At 37.1% G+C, this 18,391-nt stretch overlaps 3 protein-coding genes across 3 annotated transcripts; all 3 read left to right on the forward strand.

Moving 5' to 3' along the window:
• The first annotated feature begins 4,662 nt into the window (after nt 1–4,662).
• LOC112177463 lies at nt 4,663–7,964 on the forward strand. The gene is made up of 2 exons (XM_024315752.1): nt 4,663–7,112; nt 7,199–7,964. Exons 1-2 carry the CDS (start codon nt 4,663–4,665, stop codon nt 7,962–7,964), a joined length of 3,216 nt encoding a protein of 1,071 aa, XP_024171520.1.
• A 326-nt stretch (nt 7,965–8,290) lies between these two features.
• LOC121050606 lies at nt 8,291–9,648 on the forward strand. The gene is made up of 4 exons (XM_040511339.1): nt 8,291–8,674; nt 8,963–9,175; nt 9,277–9,369; nt 9,487–9,648. The coding sequence occupies exons 1-4, from the start codon at nt 8,291–8,293 to the stop codon at nt 9,646–9,648; spliced, it is 852 nt and encodes a 283-aa protein (XP_040367273.1).
• Nucleotides 9,649–9,774: 126 nt separating this feature from the next.
• Nucleotides 9,775–12,475, forward strand: LOC121050406. The gene is made up of 8 exons (XM_040510177.1): nt 9,775–10,213; nt 10,315–10,572; nt 11,144–11,397; nt 11,490–11,654; nt 11,738–11,839; nt 11,967–12,033; nt 12,121–12,219; nt 12,303–12,475. The coding sequence occupies exons 1-8, from the start codon at nt 9,869–9,871 to the stop codon at nt 12,390–12,392; spliced, it is 1,380 nt and encodes a 459-aa protein (XP_040366111.1). The 5' UTR covers nt 9,775–9,868; the 3' UTR covers nt 12,393–12,475.
• The last annotated feature ends 5,916 nt before the right edge of the window (nt 12,476–18,391 follow it).

An 18,391-nucleotide genomic window follows, 5' to 3' on the forward strand; every position in this document is an offset into this window, starting at 1 on the left:
CATTAGCCGTCTGAAATATTTTATTGTCCTTTTTAAATTTGATGTTTTGATTGATTAGCGGTTAGCATATTGTCAAGCATATTACACAGTTCTAATGGCTTTGTATAATCTGATATATGGATGTCAAAGTCTCCATGTCACAACACTTACCTAGCATCCACTACTAGAATAATGTCATTAGACATCGCCACTATTAAATCGGTCAGGATTGCACCTGATGTTAAAAATCGTTTTAACATCAGTTTGTGAAAAAACCGATTTCTATTGTTATTATAGACATCAGTCACTAACTGAACCGATGAGAAAGGTTTTGTTGGAAAAAATTTTAAAACTGCGGAGGGACTAACTTTAAAAATTTTGAGAACGCGCGGGGACTAAAATTTCATTCCCCCCAACAGTCCAACACTTAGTATTTTTTCCGCTTTCTCTAAAATTTCGAACCCAACCCCAGACCTAGCCTCCTTCTCCAAGCTGACTGCATCGACTCCCGATCTCCTTCTCCAAGCTGACCTGCGTCGACACCCGACTTCATTCTCCAACCTAAGCCTACTGGAGCCACCTCCAACCTGACCCCGAGTCCCCGACCTCGCTCTCTGACCCTGAGTTCCCCTGCCTCGCTCTGACCCCGAGTTCCCCTACCTCGCTCTCTGACCCCGAGTCCCCTACCTCGCTCTCTGACCCCGAGTTCCCCTACCTCGCTCTGACCCCGAGTCCCCGACCTCGCTCTCTGACCCCGAGTTCCCCTGCCTCGCTCTGACCCCGAGTTCCCCTACCTCGCTCTCTGACCCCGAGTTCCCCTACCTCGCTCTGACCCCGAGTCCCCGACCTCGCTCTCTGACCCCGAGTTCCCCTGCCTCGCTCTGACCCCGAGTTCCCCTACCTCGAGCTTGAGCTCCGATCTGACCTCGAGCTTATTAGCCGACCTGAGCTTGTCATTCTCCAACGTCTAGTCTCGTAGGTCCTCTCTCTCTCTCTCTCTCTCTTCTCTTGGTTACCACCAGTACTGATTTTCTGTCTGGTTTTGATCTAAAGTTCAGTCTTTTTTATTTAATTCTTGTGTATTTGAGTTGGGTTTGTCTTTGAATGGCTTAAATGTGTTGATTGTGTTTGATTTTTGTTCTTGCACATGTTGGCTGTCAATCTGCAGAGGAAGATCGTAGATTGAAGGTTTTCAAGGAGTGGTTTGAAGGCAAGGACTGTCTTGACATTGGCTGCTCTTCTGGGGTTATCACTATACAAATCGGTAGTTATTCTTGCTTATAATGATCATCATTGTGTGTTATGAGTTTATTAGCTATGGTTTATTGTAATTTTCCTCTTCTTCTAGTCAAATGGAAAGAAGAGCATCAATCTGGGTATTTGATTGCCCATTCTGTTCTTTTTGTCCTTCCGAATTCTCATGCATTGGTTTGTTGCTTTTGTTATAGTGGTTTGATCCTGTTCTTTGGTTTTCATGGTAGTTGTTTGATGCTGTTCTGCATTTACCTTTTGTTATTGTTTTGAATTTTCGGTTTGTTATTCTGGAGCTCTGCTCTTGAAGTCATTATTATTAAATGAAATCTGTATCACTGAAAATTTATGTTGAAGTGAATTTGAAGCAATCTGTATCTATGTAGTTAGATGTAGGCAGTTAGGCATTTAAGCATTCATGGTACAACTGTTTGATGTTTTATTGGATGTGTTGAATTGTCATGTAATTGCAGCGGTTAGTCAACATTGCCTTATGATCACCCAAGATTGCAACCCCCTGAACCTTCCACCCTAAACTCTAAACCGTGAATATGAGCTATTGTTTTCTGAATTGAAGTTCTTTCAATACTGTATACTGTGCATGTTTTGCACAATGAACAATACTGAGAAACATTAATTCAGGTGAATTTCAGACTTAAGGTTTAGAGTCAGTATACTTGAGTTAAAACTCTGAACCTAACTTTTCTATTCTCAAGTACCGTTGAATCTATTTGGGGTCCAATCGCTATTACATTGGTTTCTTTTTCATTGCACAGGTTATTCATGAAAATCTGGAAATCATGTTATCACTTTCTTTGTGCTGTATGAATTTTGAGTTGTGAATAATGACTTTGTATTTCTTTTTTACTTCTCCTGTTGGCACTATATACTATGGTTATGCTCCTCTTTCATTTGCTGCTTCAATGAAGCGTTGCTAGACTTAAATTTATCTAATCCTCAATTGATATGCTCCTCTTTCAAGTTTATGTTTCTCTGTTTCTTGTTGCTTGTGGAGCTCTTGTCCACTTTGCTTTGATTGTTTTCCCAAAAGAAAAATATGATTATTACACTGATCATTTGCTAGCATTAAAGCTGTCAGTTGAATGTGAAGGTATATATTAACTAGCAATTGGTTATTCGCAGGTCAACATTCATTAGTGACCAAGATCTAAGGGTTGCAGTATGAGTGTATCCACAAGGAAACAAGTAAGTGATTTCTTTTTACATGTTTAATTTGCTGAAATACACTTCATAAGAATTTCTTAAGTCTAATACTAATTTGAAGTTTATCCATATATTACAAATTGTATAAGTAGCAGTTGTCTTCTCAATTGGGTAATTATTCTTGATATACAATTATAGGTTGCTCTAATTGATTGGTATGGTTTTGAAATATAAGTTTCCTTCAGAGAATTATATAACTGAAAAATTAAACCTACAATTTGATTATGAATGCTGAAAAGTAATCCCTAATATAGGTTGTAGCAACTTCTGGAAAATATCGGTTTCTGTGGCACTATATGTTGTTATCTGTTTGTCTTGGCTGGAGCCCTATTTTGCAGTTCAGTCCTAGTTTTTGGATTGTCCTCTTTCCCTTGATTGATATCTTTTCTGTTTGCTACGCAAAAACAAAAATAAGACAAAGAAACAAAACCAAACAAAAAACAGTGAACTTACAGCTTGGAACAAAAAACAGTGAACAAAAAACAAAAAACAAACTTGGAACCTGGAATTCACAGCTTTGTATTTTAATTGTTGGTGTCTTTTTCTCTTCCATTGACACTTAATGACCTCATGAACATTTTTCAAACATTTCTGGGGCCGCATAACTCAATTTGGTAGTTGGCATCTCCATTTGAGTAGAATAATAGCAATCCCAGTAAAGTAAAGATTATTATTTCAGTATGGAACTATGGATAAGTGAATTTTGAAGTTAATTGTTCAACTATTTGTTTGTTTTCATTTACTATGAAAAATGTGAATAGTGTCCTGCTTCTGCTTCCTTTTCTCTCTAATCAATACAACGTAACACATGCATTGTCTTTGTTCTTATTTGACTGTCTGAGAATATATATGTAAGTTATTTCATTTTAGAATAGTAATGCTTACTGTTAGATTACATGTACATACATTTATTAATATCAAATAAGATTACAGGTCCATCTTATGTTTGTTAAATGTACCTGTTCTAAATCTTGGAAGAAGACTTATGCTTCTGATACAAATTCAGTTTGATAATATTTTAATTTTAATTTTTTATTTTTATCTCTGCAGTAAAGGTTTCAGTTATGATCCTCCATTAGCCCTTAAACATGGCTTACTAAAGGTAACATGAAATTAAGTTTGATTGCTATTTTTGCTTTCTTTTTTAGGAAAGGATTGAGATCAATTTTTGTTGTCACCACTTCTCACTTAGTTCTTAATTTTAGTATTGTCGTGTATATCTTGCTTTGTGTTGGGGCAGCTGGAATGTTGGGTTAGTTAAAATATCTGTGGTTTATGAAAACCTCTTTTTTGGTTTATAGCAATTGCAGGCTTTACCTCATCAAAACCAAAAAATATACTCATTAGCATTGTTTTCCTTTGTTGGTTTCAATGAGTCTGGATTATAGTGTTCATAATAGACTTCATGAGAATGTAATCCAAATGGTTAAATTCAACCAAACTGAAATAAGTCGTAAATATGGAGCTTTCATGATAATATAAATTTCATAGGAGAGAGCACGTTACCTAAATAAAGTCTGATGTTCCTGCAAGGGGTCAAACTGATATATACCACCCTCTTTGGTATATATTTATGTATACTCAGATTTATACCTTTAAAAAGTTTCATTTAAATTTTCAGTTCTAGGCACCATTTGTTTAGTTGAGAGAGAAGCATGCACCATTATAATTTTTTCTTTCCAGAATGTATTGGATAAATCTGGGTTTTGTACTATTTCAAATACTGTGCAGTGGAGTTACAATTGCCCAATGTAAAAATTTCAGACTTTAAGGTTTAAGGGAGTTGAACCCAGAATGACTTCTTTTCTGTTAAGGAGTTAACCACCTCTTTGAAATAAGCATGTCTAATACATGTTAGTATGTGGTTTTGCATGGTCAAATTATTTCACACATAAAGCAGCCGAAAAGGCCAATCACATTTTGGAATTTCCAGAATTTATGAGGGTTGAGGGGCTACCCTATATCATAAACTAAAGTTTTATTATGACATTTCAGGTCAGCTGAATAGCAAGGAGAGGTAGTTGGCAGCAGCAGTTTTGGGAAGGGCTAATCCTTGTTGACGCTTCCATAGTCAGGTTAGATTTTCATTATTTTCGCATTGCTCTTCGGTATTGTTTATATGAATTATTGATTTCCAGTTTGTTGTTTGATGTCATGACTTGATTGATCGAGTGTTTTCTTTTTAATTTTTTTTTAAATGTTTCAGTCATGGATAAATCTTGGATTAATGAAGATAGGAACACTTTAAAGTATGAAATGGGTGTTGAAACTTTCTTGATATTTGCCGAAGATAATGCCATTGACCCAAAAAGAATTCCATGCCCTTGCTCAAGATGTGTAAACTTTAAAATGAAGTCGATTAAAGTCATTAGGGGACACCTGTTTGATTATGGCTTTAGTTTGAGCTACACAAATTGGATTTGGCATGGAGAACCTACTTTGTCCTCCTGTGCCAGTATACCTATTGGCGGCCCTCCAAACCCTCAATTTTGTTCCGAAACTGTTAATATGTGTGAAGCTGCCTTCAATGAAGGTGATTATGATAAGGAGTCGTATGAGTTCAGTAGGTTTGTCGAGGAAGCAGAAAGACCATTATTTCACAATAGTGAACACACCAAGTTAGAAGCATTAGTGCAACTTCACAATTTGAAAGCTAGGTTTGGTATGAGTGATACTTGTTTTTCTGAGTTACTCGCCACTGTTGGGTCTTTGCTTCCGAAAGATAATGTATTGCCTCAAACTCTGTATGAGGCAAAGAAGACTCTCTCCAATTTGGGCCTGCAATATGAGAAAATACATGCATGTCCTAATGACTGCATATTGTTTAGGAAAGAGTTTTCGGATGCAACTATTTGTCCCAAGTGTGGTCTCTCTCGTTGGAAGCTGAAGAAGGATAAATCTGTAAAAGTGGGGCAACCAGCCAAAGTCTTGTGGTACTTTCCTATAATTCCCAGATTTAAGCGCTTGTATAAATCTGCTTCAGTGGCTGAAATGCTTATCTGGCATGAAGACAAGCGAACTCAAGATGGATACATGCGCCATCCAGCCGATTCTCCTGCTTGGAAGTTGGTTGATTATAAGTGGCCCGATTTCGCTTCTGAATCAAGAAATCTAAGGTTAGCATTATCAGCTGATGGTATTAATCCACATAGCTCTATGAGTAGTAGATATAGTTGCTGGCCTGTAATATTGGTGACGTATAATCTTCCTCCCTGGTTATGCATGAAGAGGAAGTTTATGATGTTATCTTTATTAATTTCTGGTCCAAAACAGCCAGGCAATGACATAGATATCTACTTAGATCCATTGATTGATGATTTGCGATCTTTGTGGGATGGGGTTAGTGATGTCTATGATGCACATAAGAAAGAATACTTCACTCTTAGAGCTGTTTTATTGTGGACCATAAATGATTTTCCCGCATATGGAAACTTATCGGGGTGCACCACAAAAGGGTACAAAGCATGTCCAATATGCGGGGACAAAACTTCTGCCGTGCATTTGGGCCATAGTAGAAAAATGTCTTATGGCAGCCACCGTAAGTATTTGCCACGCCATCATCCATATAGGAGACAAAAGAAGGCATTTAATAATGAGCAAGAATTTGAAGTTGCACCAGCACCACTATCCGGAGAGCAAGTGTTGAAGAGACTTGAGCATCTAAACTATGAGTTCGGGAAGGGAAAAAAGAAGAGCTCGGCTGCAAATGGAGCTGGTCCTTCTTGTTGGAAGAAAAAGTCAATTTTCTTTAACTTGGAGTATTGGAAGTCGCTTCATGTTCGCCATGTTCTTGATGTCATGCATATTGAGAAGAATGTTTGCGAAAGTTTGATTGGTACTCTGTTAAACATGCCTTTTAAAACAAAAGATAGTGTTGCTGCCCGCTTAGATATGGTTCAAATGGGTGTAAGAGTTGATTTGGGTCCGAAAATTGGGGAGAAAAGAACATATTTACCTGCTGCCCCATATACTTTGTCGAGGGCGGAGAAGATAAAAATTTGCACTTCCCTATTGTTTATGAAGGTCCCTGATGGTCATTCATCAAATATCAAAAATCTGGTTTCCATGGATGATTTGAAATTGTATGGATTGAAGTCTCTTGATTGCCATATGTTGATGCAACAATTGCTTCCCGTGGCCATTCGTTCGGTGCTTCCCAAACATGTCAGAATTTCTATAATGAGGCTGTGCTTCTTCTTTAATGCTTTGTGCACCAAGGTGGTCGATGTGTCCAAGTTGGATAAGCTGCAATCTGATTTGGTGTTGACGTTGTGTGAGCTGGAGAAGATATTTCCTCCGTCCTTTTTCGATATAATGGTACATCTAACTATGCACCTAGTTAGAGAAGTTCGATTATGTGGCCCTGTTTATTATAGATGGATGTACCCATTTGAACGATTTATGAAAGTACTAAAGGGCTATGTTCGCAATCGTTTTCATCCTGAGGGTTGCATAGCTGAGAGCTATCTTGGAGAAGAATCTGTTGAGTTTTGCTCGGAGTTTTTACAACAATGTAGTTCAGTTGGTGTTCCTAAGGGTCCATCTAAGCTCTCTGGCCCACTTTCGGGTGCGAAGCTAAAGTCAATAGATGAAGAAGTCAGAGACCAGGCACATCTTCATGTGTTGTTCAATAATGCTGAGGTGGATCCATATAGAAAGTAAGTACTTTCAGCCAAGTATGATTTCTCTCGCATGTTCGAATATTTTTATAAGCACATTTTTGATTTTATAACTCTTGTTGTAGGGCATATAAGGAGATTGTGGAGCAGCTTTGGGGAGGGAAGAAGAAGAGCAAAAAGTGGCTACAAAGTGAGCACAATCGTACCTTTGCCGATTGGTTTCAATCCAAGGTGTCCGCAGAACTTAAGGAAAAACCTAACAATGTTACTCAAACAGTGAGGTGGCTTGCTGGAAAACCTAGTTTTACAGTTTTTACTTATGAAGCCTATCGATATAATGGAGTTAAATACTTCACAAAGCACCGGGACAACGCTAGTGCTGTCCAAAATAGTGGGGTGTCCTTGGTGGCTAAGACAATGCAGCTATCGAGTGCCAAGGATAAAAATCCGGTGGAGAGTGATATGACTTTTTATGGGTTTATTGAAGAGATTTTGGAGCTCGATTATCATGATTTCAAAGCCCCTTTGTTTTTGTGTCGATGGGCAGAAAATGAAAAAGGAATTAAACAAGATGAGTTTGGTTTCACATTGGTCAACCTTAATCGACAAGGTCAGAAAAAAGATAAATTTGCTTCTGCTGGTCAAGTGAAGCAAGTTTTCTATGTTGAAGATCCCCTTGATGCCAACTGGTCAGTTGTGTTAACTACCCCAAATAGAGATTATCATGATTCTTTCTATGACGATGATCTAGGGGACACCACCATGGAACATCAACCATTCTGTGCCGAAATTCCATATTGTGATGAAGATGAAAATGAGGATGATTCTGCTTACATAAGAGACAATGTTGAGGGGCTTTGGGTTGACCAGTTCACCGCTCCAAGAGAGTAAGATGTGAAAAATTTGTATGGTATTTGCTGCTAAACACTTTGTTATTTCTTTTTTATATGAATTTGGACAAATATGTGATATATATATATATATATATATATATATATATATATATATATATGGTATTTGATGGTATTTGATGCTGAAGCATCAAAGGTTTATTCTTTTTTATATGAATTTGGACAAATATGTGATATATATATATATATATATGGTATTTGATGGTATTTGTTGCTGAACACTTTGTTCTATCATACTATACTTTCCTCCTTTGTTTCCCTTATATAACATTTTATTTATCAATTTTCGATATATTTCAGGTAGCAATGGGTTCCAAGAAGGGAATTCGAAAATCACCAAGAGGCAAAAAATTAAAGAGAAAAGCTGATCTGGAGACTTCTCAACCTGAGACTGATGAAGTGCTTGAAGAAAAAGAAGAATTTGTATCAGCCAACACTATCACGAGCACCGAATCAGTCAAAACCAGAGGGAAGCGTAATGTGGTAGCACTGTACAAGGTCTTGGTCAAGAAAGCTTTGGGAAAAAAGTTTAAAGTATCATACACCGAGACGGGCAATCCAAATGGAAGAATCAGACACACTCTGCAGTCTTACATAGGAATGTTGGCGCGGACCAAGGTGCCCATCAATATTGTAAGCTGGCCCGAAGTGGATGGTGACTTGAAGGATAAACTTTGGCTCGATGTTCAGGTAAATTTGTATGGTATTCTTTGTCATTGAACTGCTTATGAGTAAGGTCTTGTCACTGAAATGCTGCTGTTCAGAAACTGAACTATGAGTTTAGTTCAGTTATCTTGATGTGCTATCTAGATGCTGATGAGCTTCTTTAATTGAGATGCTACGTATGATTAGTTTGTTCATTTAAACCGGTGTCCTATTGTATTTGAAATGCTGCTGATGGATAGTTTAGTCTATTTATTGTACTTCATTTGATACACTAAGCTGAAGTCATTTCATGCTTTTATGATATTTGCATAGGAAACATTCAAGGTAGCCCCTGAAAGCAAGAAACTGGTATTGACATCTGCTGGCACTAAATGGAGAGCATTCAAGACCATGTTAACACGAAAATATGTGCTCCCATACTTGGGAAAGAAGAAGAAGTTGAGAAAGCCACCGAGTCAATATAATTTTGTTGGGAGGGAGCCATGGAAGGATTTTGTAAAAGAGAGGACTACCGAAAAATTTCTGGTATGATAGAATATATGTATAAGCATCTTATGCATTTATGGTTTCTATGTGACAAAGAAACTCAGTTGGGTAATATTTTTTTATTATTTTTTTTACTGCAGCAACTTCATAATGAACAAAGTGAACGAGTTAAGAAGAGAAAATATCATCATCGATTATCAAGAAAAGGATATATTGGACTAGAGGAGGAGCTGGTTGTAATCTTGTGCCATTTTTTTAAGTTTTTTTCCTATTTTTGATGAGCATAATGAAATTTGTTAAACTGAATTGTATAGTGCATTTACTAGCTAATAGTTTTAATCTTTTCACAGAGAAAGACGTTGCCCGAAGGAGAGGTCATTGATCGTGCAATTATGTGGAAGAAAGCCCGTCAACGAAAAGATGGGGACATAGATGAGGAGGCTAGAGGTGTGGCCACAAAGATAGTAAGTATTTTCCTCCATGATTTTTTTAACATAGCTGCTGATTATTAGAATGAATTCTAGTAAGTTGTTCAAATTTTTTGTTTATTACCTTGTGAAGCTTATATTTTTTGTGGTATCCTATTAGGATGATTTGTTGGAAAAGAAAAGTAAGGGTGAGCTTGAGATCTCAGGGAGTAGTGATGTTCTTTCTCAAGCATTAGAAACTCCTGAACATTCGGGTAGAGTGAGAGGCGTTGGAGGCTTTGTCAATCCCTCAACCTACTTTAAGATGCCGAAGCAGAAAAGGATTAGAATTACCAAGGCAGAATTACTAGCACGTGATAGAGAGCGTGATCGTGAATTGGAAGAGACAAAGAAAATGCTCGCTGCACAACAAGCAAGGACAGAAGAGCGTTTACATAAAAAGATTGCTCAATTAGAAGCACTAATAACAGGGAAGACACCTTACACTTCACCTTTGAATGTTCATGTTGTAGGAGAGAATACAATTTCTCCTATATCGGATAAAGGGAGTTTCCAAGATATAAGAAGAAATACCTCCAATATTCTTGATGAACCGAAGGTGAAACAAGAGGTTGACGACTGCGAGGTTGTTCCTCCCCCTACTGAAATGGTAAAAATATATTTTCTGATGCAATTCCAATATTTTACATTTTATTGAATTTATGTAATATATTTTAATTGGGTATTTTTGGCATATGGTTCTTCATGTAGGGTGGCACATGTGAGTTAGCAGTGGACACCATTAGCAACATAGTTGCTTTTGGTACTGTTTTTGATGAAGAGGATGTCAGTAGGGTGATACATGGAGTTCCAATGAAGGAGGGGTGTGTTAGGGTGTCTGTGGATGGTGCCATTCAAGAGGAAGCACGACTTCCTTTCCCAGTGGGTGATGAGATGGAATTGGTTGGCCAAGCTGTTGGAAGTCATGTGGCTTGGCCTGAAGAGCTTGTTATTCGAAGAGTGAATAAGGTAAAGATCTAAATCGGATCAGTTTGATTTTGCCACTGTAGGATGTGCATGAGTGTTGAGTTTGATTTAGTAGGAATTGGGTTGATATTGCCACTGTATGTGCATGAGTGTTGAGTTTGATTTAGTAGGATCAGTTTGATATTGCCACTGTAGGATGTGCATGAGTGTTGAGTTTGATTTAGTAGGAATTGGTTTGATATTGCCACTGTATTTGCATGACTGTTGAGTTTGATTTAGTAGGAATTGGGTTGATATTGCCACTGTATGTGCATGAGTGTTGAGTTTGATTTAGTAGGATCAGTTTGATATTGCCACTGTAGGATGTGCATGAGTGTTGAGTTTGATTTAGTAGGATCAGTTTGATATTGCCACTGTAGGATGTGCAAATTGAAGTCAGTTTTGATTAAAGAAAGATGTGATTTGCATATTGTGGTTTGAAGTGAGTGTTGAGTTATTGAATGTGTTTATTTAGTAGGACTTTGTTAATTGAACAGTGAATAAAGTAAAGACTTAAATCTGATTTGCATATATATTGTTGTTTGAAGTGAGTGTTTAATTTCTATGCTGACAGAAAAAGAAAAGAAAGATGGATTTTGTCAAACAACTGTTTGACAAAGCTGAGCTAAACCCGTTTGTGCCCAAGCGTTGTAAGTTGTTGTACAAGCATGCCAAGACTATTATGAGCCAAACCAATGAGTCGATAAGGACAATGTTGGATGATAGTGTCTTTGGGGTACAGAAACAGCTCTTCATATTGACTGAGAATGTCATTGATCTCTTAGAAATGAATAAGATTGGCCAAGGAGTGATAGCAGCATATATGGCGTAAACACCTTACTCGACACCAAAAGCTTGAATTTTTTTTTCTCCTTTCCCAAGTTTCAGCAATTTCATGCTTATTATATATCTTGACACAGGAACCTACATGAGACTCTCCGTGAGAGAGATGAGTTGGATACTTTTGGCTTCATTGATCCGGCAGCCACATATATGTGTGAGAGATCGGAATTTGTCCCTTACTTGGTGAATCGGTTGAAAGAGGGTAAGGGTGATCGTATATTTTTAATGGCCTACAATCCGGGGTAAGTTTTCATTTTATACTTTTAGTCATGGATAGCATGGTGCTTAGTTAACCGATTATCATGTGGGTTATGTATTAATGTAGGGAACATTGGATATTGACAATCATTTGGGAAGATGAGATTTATATCGTCGACCCTTTGCCAAAACCAGTGCATTACAAACCATGGGAAAATGCAGTGATAAAGTAAGCTTGATATTATTGCTATCTTTGTGCACCAAGTGATATTATTGCTGTCTTTGATGTTAATTCACTGTCTTTGTGCACCAAGTGATATTATTGCTGAATATTTCCTTGGTGGTGATGTATGCAGTGCAGTTAAAACTTACAATGCTGAAAAGGGGAGGGTTACCAAAGTGCCTAAGTTAAAATTACTTCCGGTAAGCATAGTATTTGTGGTTGATCGAGTTACAATATATGTTTTACTATGATAATTCTCTTTCTAATTCAATAACATGAATAAATAGGGCGCACCTAAGCAGCCGGGTGGAGTTGAGTGTGGTTATTATGTTATGCGGTACATGAAGGATATTATTAATGATGACACGCTTTCGTTTTCAACCAAGGTATAAGCATTGTAATTTGACAAAAAACTATGTTTTTAATATTGGTGTATCATTATGACATACATTGTTATATGTATTTGTAGTGGGCGGTAAAGGATCGGAAAGGGTATACCCAACAACAACTTGACGAGGTCCGCATTGAAGTAGCCGACTACTTACAGACTCTGCTGTAGGTTCTGACCAGTTTCTTGATTTTGAGTTAGGCTAGCTTTTAACTAACTTTTTTGTAGCAATTATGAACAAACAAGAATACTAATTGCTAGGCTAGTCTTGTAGTATATTGGTGCATGAATTGGGGTTTTATTTTGCCCATTTTGTAAATTGTTAAGGATGATGAATGTCGGATATAATACCCCAATTTGCAATTTATAATTACAGTTCTATTTTGTGGACAGAATCCTCTTTATAGAATGTGATGTTTAGATATAAAGTTGAAATCAGTTTTAGCCATAAAAACTGATGTCCAGAAATACAGATACATCAGTTCTAAAATGAAAATCGATGTTACTAATATATCCAGACATCGGTTCATTGTTAAAAACGATATACTACCGAGTGCCAGACATCAGTTCCGAAATGAAAACCGATGTTACTAAAACATCCAGACATCGGTTCATTATCAGAAACGATATACCACCGAGTGCCAGACATCAGTTCCGAAATGAAAACCGATGTTACTAAAACATCCAGACATCGGTTCATTATCAGAAACGATATACCACCGAGTGCCAGACATCAGTTCCGAAATGAAAACCGATGTTACTAAAACATCCAGACATCGGTTCATTATCAGAAACGATATACCACCGAGTGCCAGACATCAGTTCCGAAATGAAAACCGATGTTACTAAAACATCCAGACATCGGTTCATTATCAGAAACGATATACCACCGAGTCCCAGACATCAGTTCCGAAATGAACACTGATGTTACTAACATATCGACACATCGGTTCATTATTAGAAACGATGTCTACAACAGTATTACTCATCGGTTTATTATTAGAAACGATGTCTACAACAGTATTACTCATCGGTTCTTAAATCAATAACGATGTTAAAACTCAAACTTGTGTTATATAATCTATATTTCTTTAAGCTTTAAATACAATAAAATGTGATTTTAACAATAGTAAAGCATGCAAGTTTGTTATCATTTATAGCCCCAGACATCGGTTTATTATAAGGAACCGATGTCTACCCGAATATTAGACATCGGCTAAAAACCGATGTCTGCATTTTCCGGATCTTTCTCATCACCCACAAAGACATCGGTTGGAATTTTTTTTCTCATCGGTTTTTGACCGATGTCTGGGGCTATAATTCTAGTAGTGATCTTAATTGAATGCTCAGTCTTTCATGATGTTCACAATGTGTAATGAAAAGAACGAATTTCGTAAATTCAAATTAATAGAATGTCTTGTAGATGATGAGATTTGTGAAGTTATTTTTCAGGTAAGCTCAAAGACATAGTTTAGAAGTAGAATAAATTAAAATTTTGATTATCTTTGATTGAAACCCTAATTCTACGGTTCTAGCATGAACGGCAATCTATTAATTAATTAGTAAACAGAAAATGGTTTTGAATGGTCATTGATTTGGTAGGTTGAGACAGGCCAATGATAAACATAGTTCCGCAAGTGCCAAATTACTAAGAATGCCAGTTGTAGAATTCATGTGTGAGTCAACTCTGTGGAATAGAACATTGAATCCCAAATATATATTCATATGCTTTCACAGGGACAAAGGAGCTATCGCTCGCTCCAGGAGAGAGTTGACATATGTAGGTATCCAACACTCCAAGCCATTTTTGAAAGCTATAAAGCTTATAATAGTGTTAGTCTAGTAGCACATAGCCGAACCCTAAGAGTTTGAGCGGGTAAAAATTTTACGGTGTTCAAACTCAATTTAGTGTTTCAAGCTCAAACTTAACTTGGCTAGAATGGTTTTTCATAGTGTTTTATCTTTGATGTGACTCGAAACTTAGTTCTCATTTTTTATTATTAATTAGAGAGTTAAACAATTTGAATCAAAACAGTGTTAATTATTAATGTTTGCGAGCTTCCCACATGAGCTTTTACAAAGTTACAAACCGAATATGTCTACAAAATATCAAGCTCGGCTCATTTTTTCTAGCAAGCTTTGTAGTAAGAGTAAGATTAAGATCAACTCGTTTCTTTTGGAAGACACACATGCTTGAAGTCTCCAACAAACAAAATCCTCGAATTGTATCATACTGATTTAGACCCTACGCGCCGTAAGTATGCGAAGCACTTCTAGTCATGCATATATTCGGACCCTACGTTTTGGGCTATGAATTTGGGTTGATGGGCTTTGGCGGTTTTTCAAGTTCATTAGGCCTTCCTGGAAACTAATGGTACACTAACTAATTTGACTAGGGTATACTACACGTTTAGGCGAGAAAACAATGTTTTGTTGCAAAGTCATCTTAAACTAGCACTTGCTTAAATTCCAAAGATGATCGATGTTTACTTTACTTTCAAAGTTTTGTCTTACTAACCATCCAAGCAAAAGTCCCCTATATATGTATATTATTTCAATTTTCATAGGGGTATGGAGGATGATGACCTGCATCAACGAACAGATCACTTTCGCTTTCCCTCGCTATATATAGCTTATCTAGCCATATCAAATACGTTAATTCAGAACACCATACAAAGAAATACTAGAGTTACGTTCTAACTATTTGTATTAATTCAACGGTAACTAATATTGTATCGCCAGCCTACTGTAGTACTGTCCTCCTGAAACCGTGTTTGAAATTCCTTCTTCTATTCTTGGTTAAAAGTTAAAACCAAACATTTCTAGACTTTCAACTGCTATATATATGAACCAAGACTAGCTAAGTGAGAGTCATGAGTGTGCCTGGTACTTTCAGGCAATTATATTTGCAAGAAAAACGGAGAGAATCGAACACCCTATCTTTCAAGACCTCATATATATGAGGAATCGACTCTTAGAAGCATGGGAATCAACCAGTCCAAACTGTTTAGCTAATTGCAGTACTTGAATTCACTAATTACGTGAAGGACTGTGGATTGTGGATTCTACTTGGAATAATGATACATAATAAAGAAAGAGATGACGCCAAGGACTGGAATAGTTCTTTAAACCAAATGTATTACAAATGAGGATGTAAGATTAACACTACAGGAAAAATAGTCATTCACGACACATGATTTACGGCGCGCATTTAATGTGTTTCGTAAATGAGTATCATTTAAGGCGTGCATTAAATACAAAATTTAGGGCGTGCGTCAAAAGCACGCCATGTTTATGTAGTAAAAAAGCGCTAGAAAATTTGTTAATTATCTCTCCCTCTCATATCAAAGGTTTAAACCTCTCTCTCTCTCTCTCTCTCTCTCTCTCTCTATTCCGATAGGGACAAGAGCCATCGATTTCTTCTTCTCCCAAAAGCCTTGAGAGCCGGGCCTCCTTTGTCTCATTTCTCCTCCCAAGCACCGCCGCGGTGACGTTGACCGAGATGGAAGATACCGTACGACGTCGCACCGCCATCACCGATTACCGCAAGAGCTCCAATCACGAGTCCGCCGAGATCAGTTTCGTACTCCAAATCCTCCTTATTCATGTTGGATTCTGCATCTGCAACCGGAGAGCGTTTCTCTCGCCATCTGTGAACTAGCTCACAAGCAATTCGAAAGTCCAGAGTTATGCTTCGATTTAGGTTTTCTGATCTTTCTGTTGAATTTGATTTTGTATTTGGATTTTGCATCTTCAAACCTTGAAATTTTCTTATTCATTTTCGATTAAATCAATTTATGCTCTCTCTCTCTCTCTCTATCTCTCTCAGAGCTTGTTGGTGTCGAAAAATTCTGTTGAGGAGTTTGACTCACCAATTAATGCGGACTGGAGCGGGAGCTGACCGAGAACAATCGTGAGGCTTCCTTTGAGCGTTGACCTGAAGTTTGACTGTCGGCTCGAGGATAAGGGGGGTACCCTCCGATGCCAAAGTCAGTACATTTCTTAGTAGTGGAGTCAACGAGTCAAAATCAAATATCTTACCCGGTCAGTATGCCCCCTATTTATAGGTGAGGGAGAGCTTGCACCATAAATGGTGTTTAATATCGTTTTGATAACTGTGCTTATTATCGCCATAATTTCGCGTTATTTAATAACGTCATCACTCCGCGTTATTCAATAACGCCAACCGCGTTATTAAATAATGTCAATCGCGTTACCTCGTTATTAAATAATGTCATCACTCCACGTTACTTAATAACGCCATAACACCAACCGCGTTATTTAATAACGTCATCACTCTGCGTCATTTAATAACGCCATAACGCCAACCGCGTTATTAAATAACGTCATATTGCCAACCATGTTATTAAATAACGTCATCACTCCTCGTTATTTAATAACGCCATCATGCCACGTTATTATGACCACCTTTAATAGCCTCCTTCATTGTGGTATTAACAACGGTAGTTAACGATGCATTTACGATCGTTATTACCCCCGTACTTATGGTGAAGGTGAACCGTCACAATGGTAGGCCAAAATCGTTGATTACCCCCACAGAGCTTCATCTGCACCTGAAAAACTGAGATCTTATCATCGACGATTCAGCTCTCGCAGGATCAGAAGCACCATACAAATTCAAAGGTACGCCTCTATCTTATTTTATCATGGTCTAAATTTGCTTATTTGAAATTTCTGTGAGTCCATTGATGTTGCTATTGATATCTTTGTTGGTTGCTTAGCTAGAGTCAGTGTTAAGAGTCTGTCTGAATTATTGTTACTCTCCACTCTAGAATCGTTTTCTTTTTCAATATGAATTTTGAGATAGATCAATGCACTATTTTTTCTCTTGAAATGATTGTTTTTGTGGAAGTGGGTGTTTATCGCACACCAGGTGTTTGATTAAATTCCCCTTGAGCTCTGTTTGGGGTTTCATAATGGAAAAATCAATTGAAAGACTTGTGCTTAGCTGCTATTGGAATTATCAATTGCAATGCCTTAGCCATTCTATTGTAGCATTCTCTTAAATGGTTTTTCTCTACTGGCTTTGCATCAGAAGGCATGTAATGTTATATATTTAATGTTCTCTAACATATGCTATAGAGGTATCTTATATATCGGACCGTGCAGTTTATAGAGGTAGATGGATAAGAAGTTTTCGGAAATGAGTGTCGTAGAAAGTTGTGTCCTTATGCATCTCTAAAATTTTGTAATTTCTAGGACTAGTATAATAGCAACTGATATGAATTACCACTTTGCAGATTGGCAGCTCTTCTAGTAGTATGTTTTTAATCTCATGTGTGAATTACCACTTTTTCGTTGTGCTAATGCTTTTATTCGTATCACATAATTAGTTTTCCATCATGTGAACCATTACAGATTGTTGCTCGTTGATTATTACATAATTTATTTGTTATACATTTCTCTTATTTGTAGCTCTTGAGAAGTCGTTGAAGGATTTGCTATTGGAAATGAAGTGTATATGGTCTCTCCTAAATTCTCTCTTATTTACATCCCTTTAGCTTCACTCCTACCTAAGTCTTTGGTTTAACCAAAATGAACTGATAAAACTGGTTTCTAAGACATTGTGAGATGACATCAGTTAGTTGCAATATTGCAATAGTTCAATATCTATGTGAACGATCCTTTTTGAAATTGATTTTTCTGAAGCAATAGAAGAGACTTGATTGATGTTTTTTTTTTTCCAAACTATTTGAGCTCTTTAAAGCAAATCTGATCAGTTAGATGTTTCTAATTGCAGACTTACGTGTTCTTAGCACCAAAGATTGTTATAGCTACAACAAGGTTCAATATAAACATGGTAAACTCTATTCCATTCCTATATTCTTTTCCGTGGTGTTAATTTGCTTTTTGACTTTAGAGCACCAAAAGTTTCCTCCTGATCTTTTTTTTTTTTTATATAGAATTGAGAGCTTTGCATTCTCTGTAAATTCTATGAAATAACTTCAGGGTTAAATTGAAATAGTAAATTTTGTAGCTCTTTATTAATGGCATTCAATATTTGTCCAGCTCCAACTTCAATGGGGAAACAAGAGGCATCCATAAGTGTTGAATTTATCATGAAGATCCAAGTAAAGCTGTTCTTTTAAGAAACAAGATGTATTTGAAGTGGAATGTGGCAATGTGCAGTGAACGGTTGAGGCAATCCA

Source organism: Rosa chinensis, chromosome 7 (assembly GCF_002994745.2).
Source record: "Rosa chinensis cultivar Old Blush chromosome 7, RchiOBHm-V2, whole genome shotgun sequence".
Lineage (NCBI taxonomy): Eukaryota > Viridiplantae > Streptophyta > Magnoliopsida > Rosales > Rosaceae > Rosa > Rosa chinensis.